At 37.1% G+C, this 13,547-nt stretch overlaps 1 protein-coding gene across 7 annotated transcripts in view; it reads right to left on the bottom strand.

Moving 5' to 3' along the window:
- The window catches only part of LOC106878514 (PDZ domain-containing protein 8), a 296,017-nt gene that overhangs the window by 137,533 nt on the left and 144,937 nt on the right, over nt 1-13,547 (bottom strand). For all 7 annotated transcript variants that reach the window (XM_089365281.1, XM_089365279.1, XM_089365278.1 and 4 more), the window contains 3 exons: nt 13,232-13,397; nt 12,179-12,369; nt 10,580-10,675 (listed from right to left, as the gene is read on the bottom strand). In XM_089365281.1, the coding sequence (XP_089221407.1) occupies nt 10,580-10,675; nt 12,179-12,369; nt 13,232-13,397 (453 nt within the window). The remainder of the gene's footprint in view (nt 1-10,579; nt 10,676-12,178; nt 12,370-13,231; nt 13,398-13,547) is intronic.

Below are 13,547 nucleotides of genomic sequence, written 5' to 3'. Positions count from 1 at the left end.
AACTAAGAGTCCACTACACCTTATAGCAGAAACAAATGTAAGCTAGTGAAGTTCATAAGATAATCATTTATTCTTTTGTCCACACACACACACAACAGGCTTTTTTGAGTTTCCATCTCCCAATTCACTTACAGGGCTTTGGTTAGCTCAGGGCTGTAGTAGAAGACACTTGCTTTATGTGCCATGCAGTGGCAGTCAATCCAGGACCATGTGGTTTGTCTGAATTGTAACTCCTTACAGAATTGTTTGCTGTCACTCAGAAACATGGCTCACTCCTGAATAGATGATATCACTCCTCACTTCTCCTGTCTAACCTTTTCTGTCACATACAGACATCCGCAAGCAGTCTATGATCCTAGATAACTCATGTTAACTCCATTGTTATTACCATGTGCCTGTTGAAATGCATTATCTTTGTTTCAGTTAATTTTAATAATGAAGGCTTTAGTAAAATAATTTTTCATTAATGAACTGGTTTTTGGAACATAAATTAACATGAAAATTTGATGAGAGGTTTTAATTTAGATCACTTTAACCCTTTTGTGACCACGCTTCTGTTGAAATGCACCGCCTATTGTTTCAATTCCGAAGATAACAAGGAATTTAGTAAAATTTAAAATAACTGTCATTATTAAGCTGATGTTTAGAACATATATTAAACATGAAATTTTGATGGAAGATTTTAATCCATATCATTTTAAAACAGTATTATAGAGCTGAAGGTATTCCCAGGTGTGTTTGTATCAAAAGGTCTTTAAACCTCAAAGGTATTTTTCAATGAAAAGACAGCAATGGATTCTTTTCCATAGCATAATTCCATTATTCTATCATTGGTTTCAGCCAAGGGCTCTGGCCATGCTGGAGCACCAATGATGTATTTACAGCACATATCTAAGAAACAATCTGGTACCTTACTCTATCTAGTCTGGTACATGACTGACAAAACTAGATATGGACCCCTGCATCAGTTAAAGATCTCTGTCTATTGGTAAATAACTTTTTATTTCTTTTTTTCACTAGGCACTGAATTTTTAAAGAGTAAACAATATCATAAATCCAGAGTGAAAACCCTGCAAGAGTCTGGCATTTAACTTGATGTTCTTCCGGCAACCCCTTCAGCCAAACTGGTGCCAAGCTACCATTTCATATCAGTGAGGTCAAAAAGGGCTTGCATCCTGGTGAAGTTACTTCAGTGCCATTGTGGGGAAATGTGCTTACCCCTTTCCATGCTGGCTGCAGCTCAAATCATGGTCGACCAATGGTATGAAACTTCATTGTCACTCGAGAAGGATGGATGCCAAGGAAGGTGTTAACTTACTGATGTTCAGACTGAACATCAACCATATCAATTTCACTCATCTGGAAGGGTTTATGAGGGTCATGAGACCAGTCCCTACCTCCTGAATAAACCATGAAAAATGCATGGATATGGCTGTGTGGTAAGAATTCCCAATCACATGGTTCTGGGTTCAGTCTCACAGCATGGCACCTTAGGCAAGTGTCTTCTACAGCCTCAGACTGACCAAAGCCTTGAGTGGAGTTGGTAGACGGAATCTGAAAGAAGCCCATCATGTGTGTGTATGTGTGTGTGTGTCTTTGTCTCCTCCATTTCTTGACAGCCAGTGTTGGTGTGTTTATGTTCCCGTAACTCAGCAGTTTGGCAAAGAGATTGATAGAATAAGTACTAGGCTTAAAAATAAATCCTGGGGTTGAATTGTTTGACAAAAACACCTCAAGGTGGTACTCCAGCATGGCTGCAGTCAAATGACTGAAACGAGAATACACACACACACACACACACACACACACACAGTTTTGAATCTCTGAGCAAGAAATATGTAGTAACAATACTGTCCAGTAAAGTCTATTTGCCAATGCAACATGGCAGTCCCACATAGGACAACGTTACTACCTTTTAGCCCCCAGGAAAACATGATCATGTGTCAGTAGCCAGCTAGAAAAGATGTCTTCCTGAGGCTAAAAAAAAGTAGCATCGTCCTACATAGGACTTCCACACTGCACTGGCAAATAGACTTTACTATATATATATATATATATATATATATATATATATATATATATATAATGTGTAGTATATTGCCACTTAAGTGTGGCTGACCCCTAGGGGTGGATGTTACTGTTGCTTTTAGCCCCAGGAGGACATCTCCTCCAGCTGGCTTATCGACACACTACTGTGTCCTGTTTGCTAAGGGAAGTTATCCCTCCCATCATGATCTGTGGCACGAATTAACATTGCTTATATATATAATGTTTCCCCATAAAATGCTCTACACAGGCGCATAAGAGGTATAAACAAATGTCACGACCATACGAGCAGTACATTCATTTACAATCTTCCATGAAAACTTGTCTGGACATTGAAAATATCTTGCCTGGAAATAGATGAAAGCTGGTGACAGGAAGGCCACTCAACTGTACAAATTCTGCCTCAACAAATTCTGTTTGGCCCATGCAAACATGGAACAGTAGACATTAAAATGATAATTATGTGGATTAATAATGGAACAGTGTTCAAAATATAGCCATACTTATTTGGGGGACATGAGTGAAATGGCTTTAATGCTAAGACAAGATATCAATTACATCATATCAAAATTATAAATCATTAAAAGAAAAGAAATAGCCCTTTATCTATCCAGCTCTAAGTCTGATTTAGGAACATCTATAGATATATGTTTCTAATTTAGATATATGGCCAATAATTCTGAAAGAAGTAGGCTAATTGATGCCATTGCCTTCGGTATTTGATTAATACATTATTTTATCAACCCTGGAGGAATAAAAGGCATTGATAGAAAGTGAAATTTGAATGTAAAATGTTTTCATTTGATATTTCACAATGATACTGCCAGTCCAGAAATAGATTCTGACATTGGAATGAGATTATGAATTTAAAGAAAGAAAACAGTGAAATTAATATATCCTTGTACATGTGGTAATCATTTCATTAACACAAAAAGGATGGAAGACCAAATTGATTACAGTAGATAGAGATCAGTATGTAAAGGGACATTGCTGCATACAAGAAATTTTGTTCATTATCTTAGATATTCCGTCAGGTTAGCATCTTATTAGATAATAGTTTGAAGCATTTGTAATAATCATTTATTTTAGCACAATGCAAGCAAATATAAGGGGTGGAGAAAAACAATTACATTAACCTAGTATTCAACTGGTACTTATTTTACCAACCCTGAAAGGACAAAAGATAAAGTCAACTATGACAGCATTTGAACTCAGAATGTAAAGATGGACGAAATGCCACTTATTTTGTCTGGTATGCTAACGATTCCGCCAGATTGTTGCCTCTGAAGCATTCATAATAACAAATTTGGCATTTGTAGCAATGTTGAAATTTTTTGTGCTTTTTAATTACAAAGATAGTATTATTTTTTTTAACCCTTTAACATTCAGATCACTGTCAAATGTAATGTTTATTTGTTCACACCAATTTTAATTAATTATGCTTTATATCATAGCTTTGAGATTTCAATGATGAGAATGTTTATTCTGAGAATGATAATGTAGGATAGATACGAGAAGCCAGATTTGGCCAGTTTGAATATAAAACAGGTAGATTATTTGGCTGGATATGGCTGGTTTCAATGCCAAAGGGTTAAAGCATTTCTAAAAATCATCAGCATGGCTGTGTAATTAAGAATTTCACTTTCCAACCACATGGTTTCAGGTTCAGTCTCACCATATAGTACCTTGAGCAAGTGTATTCTACTATAACTCTGGGCTGACCAAGACAAAAAAAAAAAAAATTACAAAGGATTATTATTATCATTATAATCATCAAGGTGGTGAGCTGGCAGGATTGTTAGCGCACTAGGCAAAATGCTTAGCAGGATTTCACTCATTGCTACATTGAGTTCAAATTCCGCTGAGGTCAACTTTGCCTTTCATCCTTTTGGAGTCAATAAATTATATACCAGTGAGACACTGGGGTCAATGTAATCGACTACTCCCCTCCCCACAAATCTGAGGCCTTGTGCCTCAAGTAGAAAAAATTCATCATCATCATCATTTAACGTCCGCTTTCCATACTAGCATGGGTTGGACGATTTGACTGAGGACTGGCAAGCCAGAAGGCTGCACCAGGCTCCAATCTGATCTGGCAATGTTTCTACAGCTGGAGGCCCTTCCTAACGCCAACCACTCAGAGTGTAGTGAGTGCTTTTACATGTCACATGCCACTGGCACGAGGGCCAGTTACACGGTACTGGCAACGGCCATGCTCAAAAAAGTGTTTTTTACGTGCCACCTGCACGGGAGCCAGTCCAGCAGCGCTGGCAACAACCTCACACAAACGATTTTCTAACGTGCCACCAGCACAAGTGCTAGAAGGCGACGCTGGTAATGATTACGCTCAAATGGTGCTATTTACGGGCCACTAGCATGGAAGCCAGACAGCTGCTCTGGCAATGAACACACTCGGACAGTGGTGTTAGTGCTCCACTGGCACAGGTGCCAGTCATCAAATATGGTTCAATTACGATTTTGATTTCACTTGCCCCAACAGGTGTTCGCAAGCAGAGTTTAGTGTACAATGAAGGAGAGGTTGGCATGGGAGCCAGTCATTGAATTTGGTTCGATTTCGATTTCAATTCACTTGTCTCAACAGGTCTTCGCAAGCATAGTTTTTAGTGTCCAATGAAGTAAAAATACGAATAAGTAAGCTGGCTACACTTCTGGTAAAGGCCACAGATTACGCTCTCCCTTGGCTTGCCGGGTCTTCTCACGCTCAGCATATTTCCAAAAGTGTTGGTCAGAAGTCATCGCCTCAGTGAGGCTTAAAGTTCGAAGGTCATGCTTCACCACCTCAGCCCAGGTCTTCCTGGGCCTACCTCTTCCACAGGTTCCCTCAACTGCTAGGGTGTGGCACTTTTTCACACAGCTATCCTCGTCCATTCTTGCTATATGTCCATACCAGCGCAATCGTCTCTTGCACACCACAACTGATGCTTCTTACGTCTAACTTTTCTCTCAAGGTACTTACATTCTGTCGAATATGCACACTGACATTACTCATCCATCGGAGCATACTGGCTTCATTCCTTGCGAGCTTACGCATGTCCTCAGCAGTCACAGCCCATGTTTCACTGCCATGTAACATGGCTGTTCGTACACATGTGTCATACAGTCTGCCTTTTACTCTGAGTGAGAGGCCCAATGTCACCAGCAGAGGTAAGAGCTCTCTGAACTTCACCCAGGCTATTCTCATTCTAGCAGCTACACTTTCAGCACACTCTATTATTATTATAGTGGGTAAAATTGCTAATACTTTGAACAAAATGCATAGCTGCATTTCTTCCAATTTTTTTTACATACCGAGTCCAAATACCAACATGGTCAACCTTGCCTTTCATCCCTTCCAAGTCAAGTAAATAAAGTACCAGTGAAGTATCAAGTAGACCAGTGGTTCCCAGCCTGGGGTCCATGGACCCCTGGTGGTCTGCAAAGTTAGTACTGGGGATCCGTGAACTAAATTCAAAATTTCATACACAGTAATCCCTCAACAATCGCGGGTGTTACATTCCAAAACACCCCATGATAGGTGAAAATCCGCGAAGTAGAAACAGTACTGTACTGTATTTAAAAAAAAAATTTTTTTCTAATTTGTAAATATTTATTTTATTATAAATGCAAAACACCACCACACACCTGCCTCCCGAGGTTCGTTTTCCATACAGTATATGCGATTCTTTGTTTACTCATCTGCGGTACACCATGTATTTTCTTTTAATATATTCTAATCAATGTGTTATACAGTACTGTAATTTTATTAATTTATAGGCATGAAAATGGTTATTTTACCACAGAAATAATTCAAATCTAAAAAAATATAAATAGCAATCGGCCGCAGAAACCTACAATATACTGAGGAGTCTGCAATATAAATTTATGTATCTTAGCCAGAAAAATCTGCAATGTACTGAGGGAACATTAGGTGAACTGCGATATGGTGAGCGATTACTGATTATATATATATATATAAATATATATACAAGGATAAGCATATTAAAATGGGTCCGTGAAACAACTCATTTAAATAAAAGGGTTGGGAACCTCTGAACTAGACCGTCCCTTTAATGTCGCTGACATTTGGGCTAAAATTTGAAACGTTTTGAGAAAGTAATTCGGTGCAAGGGAGATAACTACAGCAGCGATGGGAAAGGGTTAGGGCAAATAAAAAAAAACATTCATTAACATCATTAAAATAGACGAAATTATCAAAACAATATTAGTAACCATAACAAATATTGTTTTTCTTTCCTCTTTCCTAGCCATGAGTCACAAATGCCATAAAAAAGTCACAAGTGATGTGTTCTTCGTGTGATTAAGACATTAAAAATATATAAATTCAATATTATCATTACATTGAACGTTAACACTAAGCTAGTGTTTATTATTGTCAAATTCCGCTGAGATCGACTTTGCATTGCAACATTTTGGGGGTCTATAAAATAAGCACCATTTGAGTTCTGTAGTCAATGTAATTGCCCACAACCCTTTCAGGCCTTGTATCTATAGTAGAAAGGATTATTATTATCATTATTCATGTGGTAAGTATTTGAAATATCTATTTTCTAATAATTTCTATGAGGCTAATATTGGCTGAGAAAATTCTTAAATAGGATTTTTTTAAAATCCCTAATTTTAAAAACTATCATTCAATGATATTTCGAAAATTTCTAAAAAAAATTCACAGTATGGGGAGATAAGCAGGGAAAGGTAAATATCAAAAGAGGAATCTTTCAAGGGGACAGTTTGTCGCCTCTCCTATTTGTTGTCTGCATACTGCCATTAACCAGCATTATAAGAAAGATGCGTGTGGGGTACATGCTAGGCAGGGTGAAAGTAAACAATCTGTGGTTTATGGATTGAGAGTTTGACGGCAACTGTGCAGATGATTAGCAAAGATATTGGCATGGAATTTGTGATCGAGAAATGTGGTGTAATGATTCTCAAAAGGGGGAAATTAGTAAAAGCCATGGGATCAAGCTGAAAAGCGGTGAAAGTATAAAGAAAGTCGGAGAGGAAGGATATAAGTACCTGGGTATCATTGAAAGAGATAAGATGAATGAACACAAGATGAAATAAATGTGCAGGGAAAGAGTATTTGAGGAGAACTTGGCTTGTGCTCCAACCGAAGCTAAATGTCCATTATAAGATTAGAGCGATTAACACGTGGGCTGTTGGTTTGATGAGATATGGGGCAGGAATAGTATCTTGGAAGAAGAATGAATTACAAGAGACAGTCTGGGGAACACGTAAATTAAAGACAATGAACAAGAAACTACACTCCAAGAGCGATTGTATGTCAAGATTGTATGTAAAGAGGAAAGAAGGAGGTTGAGGATTGGTGGGTTGTGAAAGTTGTGTAAGGGAAGAGGAGAAGATCCTGGCTTGGTATGTCAAGGGGAGTAAAGAAGAAATGATTGAAGCAGTGAAAATGCAGGGAACATTAAAAGTGAATGAAGCTGTAGATCCAACCAGAGAGAGAGCAGATGAAGAAAATTTGGCAGGACAAGAAAATGCACACGTAGTTCTACAAGAATAAAGATGAGATTAATTAGAATAGAACCTGGCAAAGGCTGCAGAAAGGAGACTTTAAAGAGTCCACTAAGGCATTAGTGTGCAGCACTCAGGATCAAGCTCTCAGAGCAAACTACTCCAAATATCACATTGATAAAAGCACTGATTCGCCACAGTGCTCTGAGAAGGAAGAACGTATAAGCCATATTGTTAGTGAGTGCTGTAAGCTTGCACAACGCGAATACAAAAGGAGACCGGACAATGTAGCCAGATATGTCCACTGGCTGTTGTGCGGTGTAGCAAACTTTGAGAGAGACGAACAATGGTATGAACACAAGCCAGAGGGAGTAATGGAAAACGAATATTACAAAATATTCTGGGATTTTAACATAGAGTGCGACCAAGTCACAGAGGCGAGACGACTAGATATGGTGCTCATCCACAAAGAGGAAAAAGAAGCAAAGATGATAGATGTTGCAATACCAGGCGATTTGAGGGTGAAATGTAAAGAAACAGAAAAGATTGAGAAATATGAGACACTGCAGGACGAGATAGGAAAGTTATGGGGCATGAGGAAAGTAATTGTGATACCAGTGGTAATTGGAGCATTAGGAGCAGTTTCCAAGGGCTTTGAAAAACATATTAAGAATATTGGAGCTGCTGTCAGGCTCGAAGTGATCCAGAAGACAGCATTGTTGGGTAGAGCTCGCATTTAAAGGAGTGTATTGTCGCTTTGAGTCACAGGAGAAGAAGGCACTACTTGAAACCTTTGGTGATTTGTTATTGCCTGCTTTCAAGTAAAGAACAATTGGAAATTTAGAACTATCCGAGAGTCTCTCAGAATAATAATCCTTTCTTCTACAGGCACAAGGCCTGAAATTTTTTTGGGGATGGGAGGGGCAGTCAATTACATCAACCCCAGTGCATAATTAGTATTTATTTCATCGACCCCCAAAAGGATGAAAGGCAACGTCAACCTTGGCAGAATCTGAACTCAGAATGTGAAGACTGACAATGCACTACAAACTTTTTCCCTGAATATGTGCTGCTGAAATTTGGGTGCACCAAATAGGCCCTTGTGTCTTTTACCATCAAATAGGGTATGTAATAACCCCCAACAGTATATATAATTCAGTGGTTCTCAACTGGCCGTAAATGGCCCTTGGGCTGTAAGATTTTGTTAGAATTTAACTGTAATAAATTTCTACAATACACAAAATATTTTAATTTTTAATACAATTCCTAATAATATCTAATTATAAAAATATAATTTTTTTTAAACATCGAATGGTTATTAGGGTCCAACTAAATAAAATAGGAATCAAACGGGTTCATAGTTTAAAAAATGGTTGAGAAACACTGGGACAATTATGGTCAGTTTAAACTATTAAAAGAGTTATCTCCCCTTACTGCGCAAAGCCAGAAACACTGGCATTCGAAATGTGAAGTAGAAAACTCAAGGGTCCAGAGGACGGATAGAGAGTGATTGAGGGCATGAATACACCGTATGCTTTCCAAAAATATTTAAGATTTTTATTCTGTGTGAGATTTAGGAGGTAAAATTACCAGTCAAAACGTTGTTTTTGACATTCCAAGTAATGTTTTAACAGTAATCTACACTATGCACAAGGTTTGAAATTTTGGTGAAATTGAACTAGTTGATTCTATCTTCCTCAGTATTCAACTGGTACTTATTTTATATCGACCTAGAAAGGATGAAAGGCAAAGTCAACGTTGGTGGAATTTGAACTTGGAACGTAAAGATGGATAAAATGCTGCAAAGCATTTTGTCTAGCTCCCTAACAATTACACCAGCTCACTGCCTTGCACACACAATAAAAATAATAATAGCAAATCTTGCCAATTTTAGAATAGGGGTAGCAATTATAGGAAAGGGAAAAGTTAATTACATCAACCTCAGTGCTCAACTAGTCCTGAACAAATGAAAGAGAAAGTCGATCCAACAGAATTTAATTTCAGAATGTAATGAAATGGAAAAAAATACTGCAAAACATTTTTCTTCTAACACAAAAGGTTCTGCCAGTTTGATACTTTAATAGAAACAACAATAGTAATAAAACCAAGAGCACTAAGAGAGCGCAAACCTCTGCCAAGGCAACACCAACATCCTCTCAACGATTAGCCGGAGATGATTTTTAGAACGAGAATATCTGAAATAAACTTGACTGCTGTCACAAACGAGAATACTAAAAATGAACCTGACCACTCTCAAAAATTTAAACAGGAAAAATAATCCAGAATCCTTGTCTGGTACCAGATCGATCCCAAAGTCTAATCAGTTTATGCCAGTCATGAGGCCAAACATCCCTGAAAGTTTCATTCGAATCCATTCAGCAGTTCTTGAGATATCTTGTCCAAACAAACAAACACAACTGAAAACAATACCTCCGCTTTTGCTAAGGCAGAAGCAATAATAAGGGTTTCAAATTTTAGCAGTTTTGGGGAAGGGGTGAGTTGATCACATCAACCCCAGTATTCAACAGGTACTTATTTTATTGACCCCCAAAAGGATGAAAAGCAAAGTCGACCTTGGTAGAGTTTGATCCCAGAACAGAATGTAAAGATAGACAAAATGGTGCTAAGAATTTTACCCAGTATGCTAACAATTTTGCCAGCTCACTACTTTAATAACAATAACAATACAGGTGTTCTTACTCATAAGGTTAAAATATCCACAATTCATGATAAAAAGAACGACCCTTTCAAAATTGTATTATAGCATTATTTCATGAGTTAGCAACTAGGTGTGTGTGTGTGTGTGTGTGTGTGTGTGTGTGTGTGTATGCATGTGTGTGTGTGTATGCATGTGTGTGAGAGAGAGATGGGCCCTGCATAATTTCCCTTTATCAGATTTCATTTGCCAAAACATTGTTGGATCCAAGACAAGGTAATGTGCAGTGGATGGGATCAAACCCAGAACTATATGATTGCAAACTTAACCACCCCAGTCAATACAATGAAAGAACATAAAAAGAGGAACATTAAGATTGCTTACTTGACTAGCTGATACAAGCCTTGTTCTATTAACTTCACTCAAGTCTTCTTCATCTTCAAACTCTAAGAGACTTTCAACATCAAACTGATCTTCCTCCTGAAATATTTCAAATAGAAAAATTATTTAGAAAACTATCTTTTTTTTTTCTAAAGAATTTATAAGAATTTTTGAAAAAGGCACCTTTAGCATTCAGGTTACTTTGACAAATGTAATGTTTATTTATTCACACTGTGTAGAATTAGATATTATCCTGTAGCTTTAAGATTTCAATGATACAATTGTATATTTTAAGAATGACATTTTAGAGTTGGTGTGAGAGGCCAAATTGGGTCAGTTTGAACAGAAAACAAGTAGAATATTTTGGCTGGAAAGACCAGTTTAAATACTAAAGGATTAAAGTGGTTGGCATTACAGGTCAACCAAGTATAGAAATCATGCCAAAACAAGCATCAAGTAGGTTGCAGTTCTTGGACTTATTGGATCCTGTCCAACTGTCCAACCCATGCTAACATGGAACATAAGTCTGCTCAATCAAGCCTGAAAGAACAATGTAATCCTAGATTAGATTCTTAGATACATTATGTCTCAACAGAAAAGGTCATGGCTGGAACATTTTATATAGACCTGCTCAATCAGGACTGGCCTGGAGTTAAATACCAAGGAGAGATACATTGTTTAGTCCTAATCCTAGATACCTGATGTCATAATAAATGGTATGGACACAGCCAGAACACCTTTCATTATAGGCCTGTTTGTTCAGGACCCAGAGATAACCTCAGAACTGCAACATATGTAAGCTTTTATATGGTTACTCAACCTATTAGAAAGAACAACCAAACTTCACTCTGCAATCTTAACATGGAAGGACACAATCTTGGATACCCCTCCAGAATGCTAGGGTGGTTACAGAGAGAATGCCTTTGATCATGGATGAGCTGGTACAAACAAAATTTTAAATAATTAAAATTTCTTCATTCACCCAGAAGTCCAGATACAAACTAATTACCAAAAACAGAATAACTTCCAAAATAAAGGTTAATAACCACAAGTTTCAGTCTTTGTTGCAGTGATGTGGCTTGTGTCCTTAAGAAGGATGCCAACAACAAAATATAAGCTCTTGTTCTGGCCTCCCAAGATGGACAGGTCAAAGGATAAGGGCCAGACTCATATGGACCACTTTCTCCGAAAGATAAAAATGGATTTGTGTAGGACCAACACCCTTACCTAAAAGAAACGCATAGTTACAGAAGCGTTGTTGATAATGCAATAACCAAGAAGACCTGGGAGAAGAAAGTCTCTCAGTAAACATATGACTGTAGCAGAAGTTACAAGGAAGTAAGGATCCAAATATAGAGAAGCCAAAAAGACAACCCAAAGTGAAGAATAGTGGAAAAAAAATCATTGATGGTCCATGTTCTATAGGAGGCAAAAGACTTAAGTATGTAAGGGTTAACAGGAATATTTTTCGTTTAAATCTCTTGATGCTTCCAGATCCAAAATACAAAAATCAAAGGAAAAAAGAAATCCCTAAAATATTTATTGTTCATTATTAATTCAGCAGATTAAAAAAAAAAAAAAAAACAATTTAAGGATACATACGCCTTTACTAGATTTCCTCAATATAATTGGGGGTTCCATTTGGGTGCTAAGTTGTGAAGGCTTAACTTGTGGCTGTCTTTTAGGGGAGACCATTGGAGATTTACTCTCACAGCGACTTGTATCAAAATTCCTTACTTCAAGACGACGAGGTTCATTTTTATCAACTGGCTGGATCTGGATCTCGACTTTATCTACAAAACAAATGTAGAACATATATGTATATGTATATTAATTCAACTTACATTGAAAATCAAACAAAGTTTGCTTTAGAAGTGTTGAGATGTATTGAAAGATAGAGGATAAGGAAATAATTTTATTCTCAAGTGCAGGAAATGCTAATAATATAGCATGAAAAAGATAAACTATCCATATTTTTGCAGAAAAATCTGTTGGTGGCCAGGTTGGCAGCCAACAGGTTTTTTCTGTAAAATATGGATAGTTATATTATTAGCATTATCCTGCATTTGAGAATAAAATTATTTCCTTATCTGTATCTTATATATGTATATATGTGTGTGTGTGTGTATTTAAGGTTAGTCAGTAGAGGCACAAGCTCTCAAGTACCAGAAGGAAAACAAATAATCAAATGTAAATATTCTACTTTATTTGGTTAGTATTTCTAGCATTTAAAGTAACAAAGTACGGCTCCCTTATTGACTTTTGGTGTTGGTGGTGTCACTGATTAGTGCCAGGTCAGCCCTGATGAAACAGACCCATGACCAAAGCCATTCCAACAATGACTAACCTGTCTTTCCACATACATTGTATCTCAGGCAATATTATTCAATTTTTTGTTTTTTTTTAACAATTCTTGAAAAAAGTTTCATTTCATTTTTTTCTTTTTTAGCAGATCAAGCAACTCTGTGAGACTCCCTTGTTTGTTTTGTATGTTAACAATGATGATGATTGCAGTGGTAGTAATGATAATGATGGCGGTTATAATTAAATTCGATATTAAGACAATGCTGATGATGGTGACTATGATAGCAGTGTAGTTGGATGCCAGTAATGATACAAATAGCAATGACAATTCTAAAGTGAAATTATACTTACCCAAAGAATTTTTAGACAGTCGACGGTGAGTTAGTTCAGGACAAGGAAGACCATGTGAATCTTTCTTTGAAATTCTATCTGAAGACTTCATTTCGGATTCGATTTCTTCCCAGGCTTTGTTATCAGCTAATGCATATTCAGAGTCAAGGGATTCTTCACTTTTTTCCTACAAGAAAATTACAGTTTATAGAAAAATATTTTTAAAAATGTAATTTAAACAATATTTATAGCCTTGTAGTGACAGGGTTCTTACAGATAATAAAATTTGGATCATGGGAGATCTTTGTGGCCATCAATATGATATATGCTCTGTTCT

This window comes from Octopus bimaculoides, chromosome Z (genome assembly GCF_046866305.1).
Source record: "Octopus bimaculoides isolate indiv1 chromosome Z, ASM4686630v1, whole genome shotgun sequence".
In the NCBI taxonomy this organism is placed as follows: domain Eukaryota; kingdom Metazoa; phylum Mollusca; class Cephalopoda; order Octopoda; family Octopodidae; genus Octopus; species Octopus bimaculoides.
The sequence above is the reverse complement of the archived record's forward strand: the minus strand, read 5'-3'. Positions and strand labels throughout refer to the sequence as shown.